Here is an 18,456-nt window from a genome sequence, read left to right as displayed (position 1 = left end):
ACATAACATAGAGTTATGGTGTCTGTGTATTTGGATGAGAGCAGCAGGTCTTGGGCTGACATGTGGCAGTATGACTTGACATTGTTTTATTTTATATTAAGAAATATCAACAAAAGAGGAAAGTATGACTTGACATGGAGTCTTTTGGTGCAAGATGATTTCGGTCATAAAATGCATCATCACGCACCTCAGTTTTTATCCTTGACAACCGTGTAGTAGAGGGACTACCAAGAATGGCTTGATATGATGACACCCACGTCGTTGCATGAGACTGGCAAAGTAACGCGATAGCTGCCAGATAATCGGAATCCCCGAAAATGGCGGCGCCGCCAGAGGAGGAGAGCTTGGAGTCTCGCGTCAGTGAGTCATACGATGCTTTTACTGCTATAACGACTCAATACGTGACCAATTTACTTTCAGAAAACTGAGGTAGAGAATGCCCTGTAGTTGTAGTGTTATGAGTATAATTGTTGTATGTGCAGTGGACGAACGTCACAGTGATGATGATGCTTTATCCAAAGTGCTAGCTAGTGTGCTATACGTAGCGCTACTAAGGTCGGAACAAAAACAGACCTCACCCCTGTATTGTTTACGCAGAATAATGCATTGACAAGCACGAATATCGTTTATTTTAGGTGTTCTTAATACGCAATGTGTTACAAATACAACAAAGTCCGACTTTGAAACTGGTGAATCAGACTGGCTAAGCTAAATAGCCACATTATCCAGTGGCTAAGTGTCAATGGGCAAATAAATTGGGGAGGAGTCATTCTGCTAACGTTTGCAGCAAGTAAACACGAAAACTTTCTTTGTGCATTTGGTTCTAGGGTAGCGAGAAACCCTTGAAAATGTTGATAAGCCCCAGGTTCTGGAATTTGCTTTTATTCTCCCCAGACAAAGCCACCAACCCTCTGAACAAGGAGGCGGACTGGGACAGTATCCAGGGCTTCTGTGAACAGCTCAACAATGAGCCTGAAGGGTAAGAAGGACCAACATGTGGAGAATGGTCATAGGCTTGCTTTGTCAGTTAGTACCTCAACATGTTTAAACATATGGCAAACCATACAGGTACTCTTATTTGATGTCCCCTCCCTCCCCCCTAGTCCTCAACTGGCTACCAGACTTTTGGCCCATAAGATCCAGTCACCCCAAGAATGGGAGGCCATGCAAGCACTAATGGTGAGTTTACCGTTATCAGGGTAACGTATTGTTTGACATGCTCACTGACATCTCCATTAGCCAGAATATGCTTATTGTAAGTGATCCCACCACCAGCAGTATCATAACATATATGTGTCCCTAGGTCCTAGAGATGTGCATGAAGAACTGTGGGAAGAGGTTCCACAATGAAGTGGGCAAATTCCGCTTCCTCAACGAGCTCATCAAGGTGGTCTCACCTAAGGTACTGTCTGGAGGGCTATTTCTTTAGGGTTCCATTTGAATGAAATCACTTTTTGACTGCATCTGTTTTGATCTGAATGAAACATCCCATACATATTTTCCCATGGTTGAAGTGGGGTATGCAAAATGGGTCAATTTTGAGCACCTGAATGTTTTGACATTTTGGTCCAATAAGTTACCTTCTGACCACTTCTACCTTCTACCATGGGCAAATATGTATGGAAAGTTTTGGTCAAATCTAAAAGGGTGCGGACAACTATTGATTGAAATCAAATGGAACAATCCTTTATGTAACTCGACCCCTTTTTTATAAACAAACAAAACACAGTATTCCATTCTGTCTGTTTTTGATGTTCCTAAATCTCGTCTCCTGTGCAGTACCTGGGTACTCGGGCCCCAGAGCCAGTGAAGAAGAAGGTTCTGGAGGTGATGTTCAGTTGGACGGTGGGTCTGCCTGACGAGCCCAAGATAGCAGACGCCTACCAGATGCTGAAGAAACAAGGTGAGCTTTAATAGTGATGACACACCTAGAAAGAATAGGAGTCAAATAAAACGTTCTCTCTGTGATGATCCTTTTCTATCAACTCTCATTGTTTTCACTATGATGGAACTTCAGGATGAGGAATATGGCTAAATCATATGATTTATTACAGTACTGTAACTGTATGATCATTTCAGGAGTTAACAAAAAAATACAATGAGTGATCTGTATGTTCCCCTAACGTGTGATCCTGATATAAATAGTATTTTGTCCATATTATTTTTTCCCGACCTTTATTTAACTAGGCAAGTCAGTTAAGAACAAATTCTTATTTTCAATGACGGCCTAGGAACAGTGTGTTAACTGCCTGTTCAGGGGCAGAACGTCAGATTTGTACCTTGTCAGCTCGGGGATATGAACTTGCAACGTTTCGTTTACTAGTCCAACGCTCTAACCACTAGGCTACCCTGCCGCCCCATGTCAATCTCACTTCTTCTTTTTATAGTTTATGCACCAACATAAGACAAAATCATATTGAAACTCCTGAGTCTGCATCCAGAATGATTATTTTTTTTCACTTAGTCTGTCTAATTGAGAGAGAGAAACTGTTTGTTTAGTATGGCTGTTTGTTTAGTATGATGGAAGATAACTTGAGCACTATGTAATTAAGTGTTTTGCTCCAGGGAGTGACAGCCAACAATATTTCTTAGCCTGGCCCTAAATCCGTTGGTTACGCTGCTTGTGTTTACAATAACTTCATGGGGAAAACAATGTTATTACCAACATGCCGGAAACCTACGGTATATACATGATGTACTGTAGGGAGTGCCGGTGACAGGCTGTTTATTCATGTGACATGGATGGGATTCCCTGCTCTCTTCCAGGCATTGTGAAGCAGGACCCGGTACTTCCTGATGAGCCCCTCCCACCCCCTCCGCCCAGAACTAAGAGCGTCATCTTTGAGGATGAGGAGAAGTCCAAGGTAAAGATGACAATGAAGCAGCCCCTTGAGTTTTGTCAATAGAGATGACATTAGTGGACGTTTTGAATTGATGTCTTTCCATTCTTCCACTGTAATTTTCATGTATTCCCTAATGGCCTGCTCTCCCTCTTTTACCTCTCTCCTCCTGTTTTCCACTCTTTTCCTTCCTCTTCCCTCCCTTCCTTTGTAGATGCTGTCTCGGCTTTTGAATAGCACTCACCCTGAAGATCTAAGAGCAGCAAACAAACTCATTAAGGAAATGGTGCAGGAGGTGTGTCCTACTCTTTTTACTCCTGTCTGCGTGATTGTGTGTTTGTTTGGGTGGGAGTCAATCAATGCATATAGGCCTATTGCATTCACAACGCAGTCGATTTATTACTCGTACGCTAAGTAAACAGCGAGCCCTTCATATCGTCAAAGCACTTCTAATGATTTTTATGGATTGAATTCTGAACTCCCTCACGATTGTGATCTACTATCCCTACAACTGCTCTCATAATTGTACTGTATATGCCTGCAATAAAATAACCTATGCAGACTTCAGAGCGCTCCAGCTTTTATTTTATGGGATAAAGTTTTTATTTGATTGCAGTGTTCTGAGTGTGTGTGTTCTGTTACGGTCCTCCCAGGACCAGAAGCGAATGGAGAAGGTGTCTAAGCGTGTGAACGCCATCCAGGAGGTGAAGGAGAGTGTGGGCCTGCTGACCCAGCTACTGGGAGACTATAGCAAGGAGAGCAGCTCCCAGAGCAATCAGGAACTCATCAAGGTTAGCACAGAGCAACACCACTAGAGGTGTGTGTGTGCAATGGGCTATTTCTAAATGTGTTTGTGTTTGCAGGACCTATACCAGAGCTGTGAAAAGATGAGGCCTACTTTGTTCCGATTGGCTAGCGACACAGAGGACAACGATGAGGCCTTGGGTGAGAATCTTATGTTTCCATATAGTGTGATAGAAAAGTTTGGTCATACGCACATTCTTAAAAACATAGGTGCTGGGCTAATAAAGAATACTGGTATAGAACAAGAAGGCCCGTTTTGGATCGAAACGTTGTCAATAAAGCAGTGAATTGGGAGCCTTAACAGTGTGCGGGCCTTCTTTGTTTTATACATATAGTGTGATCAATACAAGAGGCATGATTCAAAATGGCTGAAGAGTGATGCATCCTCTATACGGTTGTTAGACAGTACTATATGGTTATGTAGTGTTCTGTATCGACGCATTGCATAGCTCACCTCTGTGTACGTCTCTGTTACGCCAGCTGACATCCTGCAGGCCAACGACAGCCTGACTCAGGTCATCAACCTGTACAGACAGCTGGTGAAGGGAGAAGAGGTGAACGGAGACAGCACAGCCATGCCCATACTACCAGGTGAGAGCGAGGACCTCTGTAGGGTCACGACCTGAACTTGCTGGCATCTGAGGGGCAGACACACTGTTCTACACACTCCCATCATGTTCACACATGCACAGACTGAACCTCAGGACATCCAGCATAATCAACCAGGTTGTTTCCCTGTTCACTTTCACAGATGTGTTTTGTTCAGTAGTTTCAAAACATTTGATCACAAAGACTGACGTTTGATCTCTCCACAGGAAGTAGCACAGCCCTCCTAGACCTGACAGGGTTAGACACCTCGCCCACTGGACTTCCCTCCTACCCAGACACCCCCTCACTACAGACCCCGTCACAAGAACTGGGTATCAGCCTGCTAGATGATGAGCTCATGTCACTAGGTAAGCAGCAGTTCTGAATGTCGTTTCGCTAGCTTGTTTACTCTTATTAAATTGCCCAATTATTTTCCAACTTGCCATGACTCGTCCAACTGTGGTTATGCATCGTGTTCCCTCTCGGTTCGTGTCGACAGCCTCTTTCTATCGTTGTTTTCACTCAGGACTCAATGACGTAACGCCCAACTCTACCCACACCCCTCAGTCGGGAGACTGGAACTCCTTTCAGGTGAGAGAGTTGTCAGCATATGACTCATGCGCACACACACAAAATGTCCCTAACACAGTGTTTTTCTGCGCAGTGTTCTGACAGTGTAGAGCCAGTCGTCCCAGCGGTGCCTACTGCAACAGTGTTGCTACCGTCCGTGACCCCTATCCCCCAGGCTCCATCAGGGGGGGCCCCCGCTGCTTCCCCTAAAGCCCTGGATGAGTTAGACCTGCTGGGCAAGACCCTGCTGCATCAGTCCCTACCCCCGGGGACGCAGCACGTCAATTGGTAAACACTGCAAGCCAGAGAGGCAGCTGCTAATCTGTAACGTAAACACTTGTTTTCTCTTAAAAAAGCTGACCCCTTGCTCTCTCTCCCTCTCACAGGGATAAACTGCAGCCCCAGTCCAGACCCACCCTGCGAGACCTCCAGACCAAGTCCAGTACCAACACTACTAGCACCTCCACCCCCAGCCCTGTCCTGGCCTTCCCCTCTGAGCAGCCTGGGTCTCTCCTAGACTCCCTGCCCAGCCCCGGGCCTCCTACCCCAGCCCCCCAGAACGACATCTCCTTAGCTAACGTGACTGTGCCCTTGGAATCAATCAAGCCAAGTAAGCCAATTGTCTGATCAATCTGTATTACTGTATGGTTGTTTTGAACGTTAGCAAGAAAAATACCAAACCAGACTCCAAATAATAACTATAACATACCCAGCCATTACCTGTGTTGCAACATACCTCCAGACATGGTGATGGCTGGGCATGAACTAACCCTAAGCCTCTGTCTGTCCTCTAGGCAGCTTGTTACCAGTGACTGTATTTGACAAGCACAGTTTGCGGGTGCTGTTCCACTTTGCCCGTGACTCTCCTCCCTCTCGGCCGGACGTGCTGGTAGTGATAATTTCCATGTTGTCCTCCGCACCCATACCAGTCACCAACATCCGCTTCCAGTCTGCAGTACCCAAGGTTGGTCCTGTCTCTGTCATCTCTCACTAAACCCCTCCCCCCTCTCTCTAATTTGCCTTGGTGATCCATCTTCTACCTCTATCATTTGTTTGTCCCTAATTTCCACTCTGTCTGATTAGGTGTGTTCTGCGGTAACCTATGTGCGCTGAGTTGTGACTGTAGTTTGAGTGTAATGTGTTTCTCCTCCTGTCTATTTCTAGGTGATGAAGGTGAAACTACAGCCTCCTTCAGGAACTGAGCTTCCAGCCTTCAACCCCATCTTACCCCCAGCCGCCATCACACAGGTCCTACTGCTGGCCAATCCTCACAAGGTACTACACACACACACACACAGAGACTCCTCCCGCCTTCTTTCCAAGGTGTTTAACCTATGCTCATTTAAAAGAAACTGCCCAGTCAGCATCTCATTTGTAGCTGTGAAAAGCCCTGAGATGACAAACTGTCACCGTGGCAACAGAACTTAAACATGTGCAAGCAGAAATCATGTTGATCTGTCCCCTTTCCTGTAGCTTAACATGGTTCTGTTCTTTCTTTCAGGAGATGGTCCGGTTGCGATACAAGCTCACATTTGACCTGGGAGAAGAATCACATGACGAATCCGGCGATGTAGAACAGTTCCCCCCTCCAGATACCTGGGGGAACCTTTAGTGGGACTGATCAACTTCCTGTCACCTGATCCGCTGCTTCCATTAGGTGTAGGTTGAAGGTCCCCCCAGGCACTGGTCCAGGGAATGATGGTGTTTTTACATTGTGATGGTTACGGGAAATCTGGTCTTAGACCTGTTATTTGGGATCATTTTCTCCCTTAAGGGTCACACCAAATGTGTGCTGTTGACATCTGACTACCGACTTTTTCACGTAATTCTACATGTAAAATCGGTTTGCACTCAGTTTTCAAATTACCTCCGGTTCTCTGTTCAGAGGTGCTAAGTACACTCGGCAGGTAAACGCTATTGGTGTGTCCGAGCCCTTATGTCTTCCCATTTGTTATGGATTGATTATCGGCAGGGAAAGTGGATGCTAGATAAGTTATTTGTGGGCAGTTTCTCCCTTATGCCATCCATGTGTCCCAGCCATGATCCCCCACCCCATGTTGTCATCTTTCATACTCCATTTTGTGTTTTTCTTCATTCCATTGACTGTACTACAATCAGCCCTTAGTCCCCAATGCATTACTGTATAATAACCACCTCACGTGATCTGTCCAAAACAAATCATTGCTGTGAGAAGTCGAAGCCTTTTAAACTGAATGTGTGTGGAACGGTTTCTCTCAGGCTACGCCTGATAGCATTATTCTGCACAAAATATGACACTCAAATAGTGTAGTCCTAAAGTATTGTATTATTTTCTATTATTTGTACGGTGTAAGACCAGTTGGGTCTGTGACTGTTATGTAAGTTGGGCAGTAGGTGTCGGAAGCTGTAACAAATGTATGTCCTGTCCAATCTTCTGTGAAGGAATATCCAATCTATGATGCTTTTATCCATTCTATTGAAATCACATATCATATTGTTTTATGTTTTGATTTTGATCTAAACAGCAGTATGTTGCCCCCCCCCCCCCCCCTTTAAGTGATTTCATTCCACTACACGATGCATGCACTTCCTGTTAGTTTGGTTTTGCACATGAATATGATTCCCTCATTTGCTGTCCTCTGTTCCACCTTCAGCTGTTGACGTTGACCCAAAGGGAGAGGCGTTAGTTCAGTACTGAGTTGTCAGTGCTGACACCGTTTAAATCTGCCATATGTGCCTAAAGCTGAGAGTTTGTTCTTTATGTATCTTGGTATTTATTTTTTACATACCAATGCTAATTTGGTTGTCAATTTTTTTCCCCCGTTTCGGAGTTGGACTACTGATTTTCTTATGAAATTTGGTTATGCTTCCTTTGGTGTGAGATGTGAAACGAATATGGTCATTGATGATGCGTCCGTTCAATCTAGGGGCGACCAATCATATCCGCTCCAGTCAAGTAGTACCACACCCGATTCAACCAATAAAATTATTTATAGAAGACTAAGATCAGGTACCATGTTAGTGCTTGGCTAGAAGTAAAGCCAGCAGCCCCACCTGTCTATTGCAGATACCAGTGGCCCAACCATGCAGCAGCTGCATCTCTCACACCATTCTGCAGCTCCCCTCCACATTCCACCTCCCTGCCTTTATTCCCTAGCCTGCGTCCCAGATCTGTTTGTGCTGTCTTGTGAACTCAATGACTGTAGGAGCTGGTAAAACAGCCCAAACAGATCTGGGACTCAGGCTACCTATTCCCTGCTCTGACTTTGTAAATAATAATGGTTCTGCAATTATGTACATTTGCCAAAAAAAAGTATAATTAAAGAGAGCAAATAAATATTGATGGGGGAATGGTGAGAATGTAGTGCAAATATGTATTTAAGGGAAATAAAGTTATTATTTTTCTCGGGGGTTTAAACTGACTTTTGTCTATTGGTGGTTGTCAATGAACGTTCACTCATGCTTACCTATCCTGTACTCCGTACAACAATTACAAGGATTTTGGTTTCAGAAACTTTATTGAAATCCTGTGAAATAAAGCAATGTAGAAAAATAACATAAGTATGAATTACCTCTTTCCAATAAAATGTTGATTAAACATTCACAAAGCAACACTCAATGTGCTGACTGATGGGATTATGACACGTGTCTGTGATTATCATTCCCAAATTCTCCTGATATAGTTTTAATATGAATCTGAAGAAAATGGTATAGCCATACAGTTTCTAAACAGTTTATAGAAAAAGTTATAGAATAATAGAGAATGATATAATGCAACATTCACTTCCCCAAAAGAGAAGTAGAAAGCATAGCTGACAGAGTTCTACATGGCAACAAAGAAATATCACATTTTAGCATTTGTTACTAAAGGACTAGAACCTCACCATTTAGAGTAAATCGCAAATGGAAATATCAACTGTCGTGCCAATTAATACCAAAGAGTCACAGCTTCAGATTCAGAATATCCTTTTCTGGCCACGCACGGACTACTCTTGAACACATGAAAAGCGAAAAGTGTATCATGCAGGAGTACTATATATTTTCAGATGTAGTTAAAATCATCGCGAAACAAACAAGTACAAAAACATGTAGCTATATGTTTGTCCTTACCTCAAATCTCTTGACTTATGCCTTCTTACCATGGTAGGTAAGGGCAGGATGGCAACTCTAAACACCCTTTCAGGGGAGTAACGTTACAGTTACACACTGATAAACACTGGGGTTCGAAGACCATGGTGATTTGGATTCCAAGCACCATGACTGTATTGTAATTCTACTTCCTGGGTGGGGGTGTAGGAGGTGGCGGCGGGGGAGGAGCAAAGGGGTACGGAGGCTGCCCTATGAAGCTCATAAGAGGGGGCTGTGGCGGGGCCATCAGCTGGGCCATGAGGGGCTTGGGCCCTGCTGCAGGTGGAGGAGCTGGACCGAACACACCCTGGGGCTGACTGGACTGATTCTGGCCCCCACCACTACTACCCCTATGGGCCCCATTAGCTGCTCCCCCAGCCCTGGAGCTGTACTGGGTACCACCACCACCACCACCACCACCATAGCTCTGGTATTGGTCGGCCCCCCCGGAGCCGTAACTCCCCCGGCTGACCCTGCTTCGGTCCCTGTTGGAGGAAGAGGATGAGGACCTAGGGTCTCCGTCCCGACCCCCGCCACTGCGCCCGTCCCGGCTAAAACTGCTGCCGCGGCTGTCTGGCTTGTTGCCCCCGCTGACGGAGCGCATGCGACGCTCACACACGTCCTGGAACATCATGTTGGGGTTGTTGGCGCTGGAGCCGCCGCCACGGTAACGCATCCTGCCACCTGGAGAAGAAAATTCACATAGGAGGATTAGAATGTCATAATATAAGCTGAAATATTTTAGTTTAAGAATGTCAAACATCATTGGTTACACAGAATGTGTAGTTTATGTTTGGATGTGAGATGGTAAAGGTGATAGAATAGAATAACACCCATTCCTCAATTGAGCCAGCATAGTATGGTTCGGGTTGACCCTATAGTGTGAATCAAGCCAGTCTCACCACCTCCTCCCCCATGTCCAGAGTTAACCAGCTGCAGCAGTTTGGGATTGATGGCCTGCCGGGCCTCCTCCAGGACTCGGACCAGGTCCCTGGCCTGGCGCAGGTTACCCGGGGTGAAGAAGGTGTAGGCCGTGCCCTTGTTGGTGCTGCGGGCTGTACGGCCGATCCTGTGCACGTAGTCCTCAGACGAGTTGGGGTAGTCATAGTTGATGACAAACTTGATATCCTCCACGTCTTTGGGGGAAAAGTGGTTTTGAGAGGTGGGAGAGGAAGATGATGGGTGAGGAGGGAGAGATGAGAGAGGAGGGTTAGGAGGGTGAGATGAGAGGAGGGTTTGGAGGGTGAGATGAGGAGGGTTTGGAGGGAGAGGAGGGTGAGATGAGGAGGGTTTGAGAGATGTTTGTACAGTGAGAAAGAAGACAGATGGTATTCAAACAACACCAAAGCTATGAGAGAAAAGTGGATGATTATTTAGAAATCCATTTCTAATTAATATTGTATAAATATTGATTACCACTTACCTGTCCAATAATAACAGAAGAATAAATATACATGTATCCAAATTGAAGTAGAATAAAAGTGTTAATTCTTGAAGTAAAACCTTTGAAAGTTATTCCGTTTCGGGTCAAAATATCTTGACTGGAGGCCTAGAGGTTTAGTGGTAAACCCCATCAGAATGTGACAAGAGAGAACCACTCAGCATTAGGAAGGCTTCAGTAGAGATGATGATGTGACATTCTCTGTCTGGACCTTCACCAATGCACAGTTTACGCAATCTTACATAATAGTATAACCATTCAGAACATTTAGTTCTACCATGGTAACATGTTCTCTGCTGAGAAATGGTATGAGAAGAATATGGAGAAATGAGTGACAGTACACTGTCAACACGATCAGACCAGAAGAGTAAAAAGTGTTTCCAATGTTTCTTTTAAATTCGGATGTTGAAATGACAGTAGAAGGACAAAAAAGTCTGTTTCTCATTACAGAAGCTCTGAACACTGCTGGGTTGGTCCGAAAACAAAGCATCTCCTTGGACCTTTCCCCTCTGTTTTCCATGGTAACAGAGGGAGGCCATTTTACTACTCACAGAACCTGCCAAACCTTAATATATGTTTCCACCAAGAGAAAATGTGATGGAGTACATGTTGGAGGATAGAGTTCAACACAATTCCTTCAACAAATACCTTTCTGTGACTGACTTCAATATGGATCGATGAAACTACCTGAATGAGTTGATGCGACTGGGGAGGTCGTGGAAGGTGTAGTAGGAAAGGGGGTGTTGAGGTACTTACCCCTTTAGAGTTGTTTTACAAGGGTAGTCAGTCACCCCCTGTCCTGTCCTGGTTCGCTTGGAGGCGCTGGGGGGGAGGGAGAGAGGAGGGGGCCCAAACTAGCCCCCCGTTTCCCCCTCACCCTTCGCATACACCAGCAATGTCGGACAGGAGCAGAACCGCTAAACCCCCCCCCCCCCCCCCCAACGGCCGGTTCTGTTGCTCTCTCGCCGAGTTGCAGGACCTCCGCAAATCGACCAGGACTCGATCCAGCCGAGCTCCTAACTCTCCCTGTCTGTCTGCCTTTTGGACGGACGGGCGGAGGGACAGACAGGCACCTCAGGTTGATCCCAAGGAGAGCTCGCTGGAATCACATACCCTCAGTCTATGATGGGAGTCTATGGGGGTGTTTAGGAACCAGAGAAGGAGGAGAATGGGGGGGATGAATCCTTCTGATAACTAGACAAGCCCCTGGCTAGCTGCTAACGTTACTGAGGGCAGCCCCAGTACTGTCTGACACCAGCATGTGCTGGAGCTGCCTTGTGCTGCACAACCCTGAGGGGGAGAGAAAAAGAACAAAGACACAGTCATAGGTAGCTTGGCAAAACCAACATGTCTACTTCCCCTTCTCAGATTCCAGGTTTAACCTATTTAGTTAGGGAGGTGGAATAGGGCACTTCTGTACAAGTTTCACGGTGGGCATGGGGAGAACTGACTGTCGATTTCACTTAGATGACACACCCTACCTAGAAAATACCTGTAGAAAAAATACAGTACTATGAATGATGTAAACAGAGGAATAATCAAACATATAATACTGAATATTTGGGATGTTTTCCTTCGTGTTTTGGGTTACATCATTAGGAGACATGAGAGGAGGGTATTGGGGCGAGCACGGGGACATCTGTCCCCCCCCCATCACACCCCCATTTAGGCAGCGCGCCAGAGTGCCCCGGTCAAAGGACGTTTTGGACTGCAGTAACAAGAAACAGACTGTAAAACATTGTGGAGTTGAAGGCCTGGGGGATTGTCAGGCTACTGGTGCTTCTACTTTCCTTCAGAAAGTCATTGACAGAGGTCATGCTGTAGAAAGAGTGCTGACCGATTTTCCGTTGTTGTTTACAGGTTCAATAACACCGCTATTACATGTTTGCAGACAACTGTATGATTTTGTCGTTACAAATCTTAAACCTGGAAAACGGGATGGGAAATTATGCAACAACAAAAATCACATTTATTAATTGTGTGTGTTTTTCTCTGAAAATGTTTTTGTTTGTGTGTGTTAGAGAGTGTGTATACGTTTTGAATCTGTATGTTGTGCTCTGTAGGAGTGTAAGTGTGAACACGTGAGTGTGTGTATTCCATGTTGAGAAGACATACCCAGACCGCGAGACGCCACGTCAGTGGCGATGAGGATAGGGGCTTTGCCGCTACGGAATTCTGAAAGTTCAGACAAAATCAAAGGTGTTAGGTAGAAGACTGAAAAAGGAAACAAAAAAACGAAAGAAAACCCCCATACTGAAACACATTTCACCAAAACCAGACTAAAGCATGGCCGTGAAATGTGACCTACCTGTCAGAACCCAGTCTCTCTCTGGCTGGCTCTTGTCCCCATGGATACACATGGCTGGCCACCTAGAAAACACACCACAACAATGTTGCCATGGGACAGACAGCTTAGACAGCAGAACAGGACGTGATAAGGCAGGCAGTTGTAAGAACAGTTAAGACAATTTCTCTACACTCTTATCTGACTAAGAAGCCCAACACACACTCCATGTGAAACCACAACTGGCTCTTGTTTTGCATAGTCAGTATTATAGCTTTGAAAGAGGACTTAAAACCCATTTCTGCAGTCTGTGCTTTCCCTCAGTCTCTCTCCGTCTCACCCATCTCTTCTCATCCTGCGGGTGAGCTCGTCACAGCGCTTCTTTGTCTCCACAAAGATGATGGTCTTGTTCTCCTTCTCAGCCATGATCTCTTCCATCAGCTGGAGCAGCCTGACATCAACAAAAAGACAGAGGAAAGATATTAGGAAAACATCCCTCAATCACTACAATCCCAAGACTAATATTCTCTCACCGTTACAAAAAGATAGCATCCGGCACTCTGTTCCTGTCCATAACCAAGAATACTGAATACTTTTAACTACATTGGTTTCATCCCTTCCAGATCAGCGATGATTAAGGAAAGGAGACATGAACAGAATGCAAAACTAGAGATTGATCTTGTCCATTGGAGGATGGCCTCACTAACTTGTTGTCCTTCTCGTTCTCCATGCAGACGTCTACTATCTGCAGGATGTTGTGGTTGGCGCTGAGCTCCAGAGCTCCTACGTTGATCTGGACATAATCCCGCAGGAAGTCCTCTGCCAGCTGACGCACATCCTTGGGCCAGGTGGCACTCCACATCAGAGTCTGGCGGTCCGGCTGGGGCACAGGGAGAGAACGGTAATGGGGATATTCCTCCTCAGAGGACACTACACTATTACTCTATTCTATAACATGAGTATTTAGTTATTTGCGATGGATTGATATTATATCAACTGTCATTAAGATAGATTGGACAGACAGAGATGATCTACCACCCTGTGGAGTATCCATCTACCTACCCAACAATCCATGAATGGCTATGTATTACACAGTCATAATAATTGCCTAATTCCAGGAGATGTGTGTGCGGTTTGCTAAGTATAGCATGTGCCTGGCTTACCCGGATCTGGTCCACGATCTTGCGTATCTGTGGTTCGAAGCCCATGTCCAGCATGCGGTCAGCCTCGTCCAGCACCAGGTAGGTGCAGCGCCGCAGGTTGGTCTTCCCTGCCTCCAGGAAGTCTATGAGACGCCCCGGGGTGGCGATGCAGATCTCTGTACCTATATGGACATAGGATGCAAAGTGTCACAGTTTCAAAAGAGACGCAGAAGAGACCAATTGTGAGATTACTTCCAATACTTGTAACTTTTTCAATCTTAATACTAGTAACTGAAGGGGGAGTGCAGAAAATTAAGCTAAGCTGGGGCCAGGGAGCCAATCAGGTTTTAGATCATCAGAAGTGGAGAGGTCTTGTCTGTAGTAGGCACAAACAATATAAGTAAGTAAGTGAGTAACTTGTAACAGCATTTAATTCAACCCGCAGCTCCTCACCTCTCTCCAGGTCACGTATCTGCGGTCCCTTGGGTGCTCCTCCATAGACACAGGTACTCTTGATGCGGGAGGTCTTGCCATAATCATGAGCCACCTGCTGCACCTGCTGGGCCAACTCTCTGGTCGGGGCCAGGACCAGGCACTGAGGAGAGAGATATCAATACATTTCCTAACCGTTTTAACGTTTGGGGTCACTTAGAAATGTCCTTGTTCTTGAAAGAAATGCACATTTTTTGACCATCAAAATAACATCAAATTGATCAGAAATACAGTGTAGGCATTGTTAATGTTGTAAATGACTATCGTAGCTGGAAACAACATATTTTTTTATGGAATATCTACATAGGCGTACAGAGGCCCATTATCAGCAACCATCACTCCTGTGTTCCAATGGCACCATGTGTTAGCTAATACAAGTTCATAATTTAAAAAGGCTAATTGATCATTAGAAAACCCTTTTGCAATTATGTTAGCACAGCTGAAATCTGTTAGTCTGATTAAAGAAGCAATAAAACTGGCATTTTTTAGACTAGTTGAGTATCTGGAGCATAAGCATTTGTGGGTTTGATTACAGGCTCAAAATAGCCAGAATCAAAGACCTTTCTTCTGAAACTCGTCAGTCTATTCTTGTTCTGAGAAATGAAGGCTATTGCATGCGAGAAATTGCCAAGAAACTGAAGATATCGTACAACGCTGTGTACTACTCCCTTCACAGAACAGCGCAGATTGTCTCTAACCAGAATACAAAGAGTGGGAGGCCCCGGTGCACAACTGAGCAAGAGGACAAGTACATTAGTGTCTAGTTTGAGAAACAGACGCCTCAAGTCCTCAACTGGCAGAATCATTAAATAGTACCCGCAAAACACCAGTCTCAACGTCAACAGAGGCGACTCCAGGATGCTTGCCTTCTAGGCAGAGTTCCTCTGTCCAGAGTCTGTGTTCTTTTCCCCCATCTTAATCTTTTCTTTTTATTGGCCAGTCTGAAATATGGATTTTTCTTTGCAACTCCGCCTAGAAGGCCAGCATCAAGGAGTCGCCACTTCACTGTGTTTTGCAGTTACTATTTCATGAAGCTGCCAGTTGAGGACTTGTGAGGCGTCTGTTTCTCAAACTAGACACCCTAATGTACTTGTCCTCTTGATCAGTTGTGCACCGGGGCCTCCCACTCCTCTTTCTATTCTGGTTAGCGGTAGTGCGCTGTTCTTTGAAGAAAGTAGTACACAGCGTTGTACGAGATCTTCAGTTTCTTGCCAATTTCTCACATGGAATTGCCTTCATTTCTCAGAACAAGAATAGACTGACGATTTTCAGAAGAGTCTTTGTTTCTGGCCATTTTGAGTCTAATCAAACCCACAAATGCTGATGCTCCAGATACTCAACTAGTCTAAAGAAGGCCAGTTTTAATTGCTTCTTTAATCAGAAGCAATAATCAGAAGCAATAACATAATTGCACAAATGTTTTCTAATGATCAATTAGCCTTTTAAAATTATAAACTTGGATTAGCTAACACAACGTAGTATTGGAACACAGGAGTGATGGTTGCTGATAATGGGCCTCTGTACGCCGATGTAGATATTCCATTGAAAAAACAAATCACCCATTTCCAGCTACAATAGTCATTTACAACATTAACAATGTCTACACTGTATTTCTGTTATAAAATCCACCCGGCACAGCCAGAAGAGTGGCTGGCCACCCCTCAGAGCCTGGTTCCGCTCTAGGTTTCTTCCTAGGTTCCTGCCTTTCTAGGGAATTTTTCCTAGCCACCGTGCTTCTACATCTACATTACTTGCTGTTTGGGTTTTTTGGCTGGGTTTCTTTACAGCACTTTGTGACATCGGGTGATGTAAAAAGGGCTTTATGAATACATTTGATTGAAATTTGATTGATTTCTGATCAATTTGATATTATTTTAAAATGGACAAAAAATGTGATTTTCTTTAAAAAACAGGGACATTTCTAAGTGACCCCAAACTTTTGAACGGTAGTGTATATCCTTTAATAACACATGATATACAGCTACAGCATACCATAGGTAAGTCTAAACACAGCAGAGTTAAGTACACTATAGAAAAGCGTCAAAACAATCCAGTCTCACAGACCTGAAATATATGAATAAGTAACCGTGTGCAGTTTCCAGTTGTGTACTCACAATAGGTCCGTCTCCCCTCTCTAGATAGGGCTGATGGTTGATGTGAACAATGGCAGGAAGCAGATACTGCAAGAAAAGGCGCCAAATAGTACAATGAGGTCATGAGGTATATGTCCCAATCTGACAGTCCAGGGACGTTGGTCCTCATGTGTCAATATGTCTTTGTGTGTTGCAGCTGTCAAATGTTCCTCTGGGAGTTTATGTGTTTTTATACTGCAGCTGTTGGTGTGTGTGTGTGTGTGTGTGTGTGTGCGCGTGTGTGACAGAAAGACAGACAGAGATGTTGCAGCTGTCGGTACTGTGCGTGTTGTTGGATTATCATGGCGTCCTTACTGCCAGGGTCTTGCCGGAGCCAGTCTGAGCGATGCCCACCATGTCCCTGCCACTCAGGGCCAGAGGGAAGCCCTGTGACTGGATGGATGTGGGCTCCTTGAAGTCCTGACTCAGTAGCACATCCATTACATACTCTGTCAGCAAAGAGAAACAATTAAAGGAATAGTTAGCTATAGCCAGGGGTGGGCAAACCTTTTGGCTTTTGAAATTCAACCGAGGGCCACACAGATTAATTTTTGACCGATTTGTCAAAATCAATTTGCAGGCCATTATAATTTCAACATACTATGTATTTAGTTTGACGTTCAAGAGTGGCCTGGAGTGTTGTTTTTTTAAACCCAATAATGTGACCCATGAGCTACCCTCCCCTTCCCAATAGCCTTTGGGGTTAGTTTTTTGTAAGCTTGGGCTGTGTTCCAAGAACTCTTTAAAATGGGTTCAACTTCCTATTCTCATCTCTTTACCGTCATGACTGCTGAAAAGGTGAAGGGACAGGCTATAATATAGGTTCAACAAGTGTCAACTGGTATCTACTGTTGTCTACTTACGGGGAAACTGTGCTTGGTGGAAGCCGGTGATGGCCCTGGGGCAGCCAGTACCTCTGACTGTGATCTCCTTCCTCCTGCGGAACTCATCTATGTCATACTGCAGACACAGACAACAGAGAATCAACAGGCTCAATAGACACACTATGGATAGCATCCTTCTAAGAGCATGTGTATATATTGTGTTTGTGTGTGTACCTGAGTCATGCGCTGGAGCTCTGGGTGCTCGTTGTAGAAGTTCTTCTCAAACTTGGGCAGCTCGTCCAGATCCCACTTCTTCTTGCGAAGGCGTTCTCCAGGGTTCCCAAACTTCTTCATAGGGGGAGGGCCGCCCCAGCTACTGGACCCAAACCGAGTCCTATGGAACATGCAGCGAGAGGAATGATGAAAAAGGGGATGAACGATCCATGATTAGTAACACTGCAACATAGTCACTAAATAGGTTCCTGGCCCTTTTAATCTATTTTGAGCTAGTGCAATTTTCCCTGGGTGGGGTGGGGTGGGGCGGGGCACCGCTTATAACTATGTTGCAAGCAAGTAGAGTTATTTACCATTCACGAACAGAGCCCGTGCAACAAGTCTGAGACACGCCCGTGCACGTAGACATTCAGCAAGAGAGTTGTGTTTCAACGAACGTCAAACAGCTTTCCAATATATCCCCGTATCATATAAAAAGCACACTTATGACAGATATTCCTACGTGGCTATAACTATATTTCACGTGCTGCAGAAAATATCCGCTTACCCTCTGTCTCGTCCACGGTCTCTATCTCGGTCTCCGTACGACGAACTCCCCCTCATGTCGTCAATAAATAATTGCTTGTAGAGATGCACGGTGTTGTGCAGTCTCGATACTACAATTCCGTTACAATGGATTATGTTATAAGGAAAGTGCAATAAAGTTAAACACTTACTTACAAACACAACTTAAAAGGTAAGACGAGCCCTGAAGTTACTGAACAAGCCAAAACAGAATTTTGTTTTGCAGTTGCTGCTGCTTCACATCACGTCACGTCAACTCCCCCAGTCACTCCCTCCCTGTGAACGTAAGGTTTTGGGTCGTAACCCCACATAAGCAACATGCACGTTTCGTGTCAAAGGGGCGTAGGGCAAATGGAGAATTCGGCGTAGCCTACGTTTACATTTTATAGCGTTCATGGCCTAATAATACTTGTGTACAGTTGGTGGCAGTAATA

General features: G+C 45.0%; 2 protein-coding genes across 3 annotated transcripts; one reads left to right on the top strand and one right to left on the bottom strand.

Moving 5' to 3' along the window:
• The first annotated feature begins 302 nt into the window (after positions 1-302).
• On the top strand, positions 303-8,389 carry LOC139370253 (ADP-ribosylation factor-binding protein GGA1-like). 2 transcript variants are annotated; one of them, XM_071109613.1, is made up of 17 exons: positions 303-360; positions 895-979; positions 1,104-1,179; positions 1,304-1,402; positions 1,780-1,903; positions 2,767-2,864; positions 3,055-3,135; positions 3,494-3,631; positions 3,704-3,785; positions 4,125-4,235; positions 4,460-4,600; positions 4,759-4,823; positions 4,897-5,090; positions 5,189-5,412; positions 5,597-5,766; positions 5,967-6,077; positions 6,304-8,389. In XM_071109613.1, exons 1-17 carry the CDS (start codon positions 318-320, stop codon positions 6,412-6,414), a joined length of 1,953 nt encoding a protein of 650 aa, XP_070965714.1. In that variant the 5' UTR covers positions 303-317; the 3' UTR covers positions 6,415-8,389. The 2 variants fall into 2 exon arrangements, with proteins under 2 accessions (XP_070965714.1, XP_070965715.1); XM_071109614.1 differs by having other exon boundaries at positions 309-429; positions 6,304-8,324.
• LOC139370252 (probable ATP-dependent RNA helicase DDX17) lies at positions 8,281-18,297 on the bottom strand. Its single transcript, XM_071109612.1, has 13 exons — positions 18,006-18,297; positions 17,459-17,618; positions 17,264-17,360; positions 16,716-16,849; positions 16,383-16,448; positions 14,230-14,371; positions 13,798-13,958; positions 13,342-13,514; positions 12,975-13,085; positions 12,659-12,720; positions 12,466-12,525; positions 9,812-10,045; positions 8,281-9,593 (listed from the first exon to the last, which is right to left on the bottom strand). The coding sequence occupies exons 1-13, from the start codon at positions 18,059-18,061 to the stop codon at positions 9,055-9,057; spliced, it is 1,995 nt and encodes a 664-aa protein (XP_070965713.1). The 5' UTR covers positions 18,062-18,297; the 3' UTR covers positions 8,281-9,054.
• Between the last annotated feature and the right edge of the window lie 159 nt (positions 18,298-18,456).

Source organism: Oncorhynchus clarkii, chromosome 17 (genome assembly GCF_045791955.1).
Source record: "Oncorhynchus clarkii lewisi isolate Uvic-CL-2024 chromosome 17, UVic_Ocla_1.0, whole genome shotgun sequence".
Classification (NCBI taxonomy): Eukaryota; Metazoa; Chordata; class Actinopteri; order Salmoniformes; family Salmonidae; genus Oncorhynchus; species Oncorhynchus clarkii.
This window is presented reverse-complemented; position numbering and strand designations above follow the sequence as displayed.

Bases quoted from the DNA above. Each gene is read 5' to 3' on its own strand.
- LOC139370253 (XM_071109613.1), top strand. From the start codon at position 318: ATGGCGGCGCCGCCAGAGGAGGAGAGCTTGGAGTCTCGCGTCA. The intron at 980-1,103 runs GTAAGAAGGACC...CCTCCCCCCTAG, and splicing joins CTCAACAATGAGCCTGAAGG to TCCTCAACTGGCTACCAGAC. The intron at 3,786-4,124 runs GTGAGAATCTTA...CTGTTACGCCAG, and splicing joins GGACAACGATGAGGCCTTGG to CTGACATCCTGCAGGCCAAC.
- LOC139370252 (XM_071109612.1), bottom strand. From the start codon at position 18,061: ATGAGGGGGAGTTCGTCGTACGGAGACCGAGATAGAGACCGTGGACGA. The intron at 16,449-16,715 runs GTAAGGACGCCA...CTTTTCTTGCAG, and splicing joins GCTCCGGCAAGACCCTGGCA to TATCTGCTTCCTGCCATTGT. The intron at 10,046-12,465 runs GTATGTCTTCTC...TTTCCCCCAAAG, and splicing joins CGTGGCGTCTCGCGGTCTGG to ACGTGGAGGATATCAAGTTT.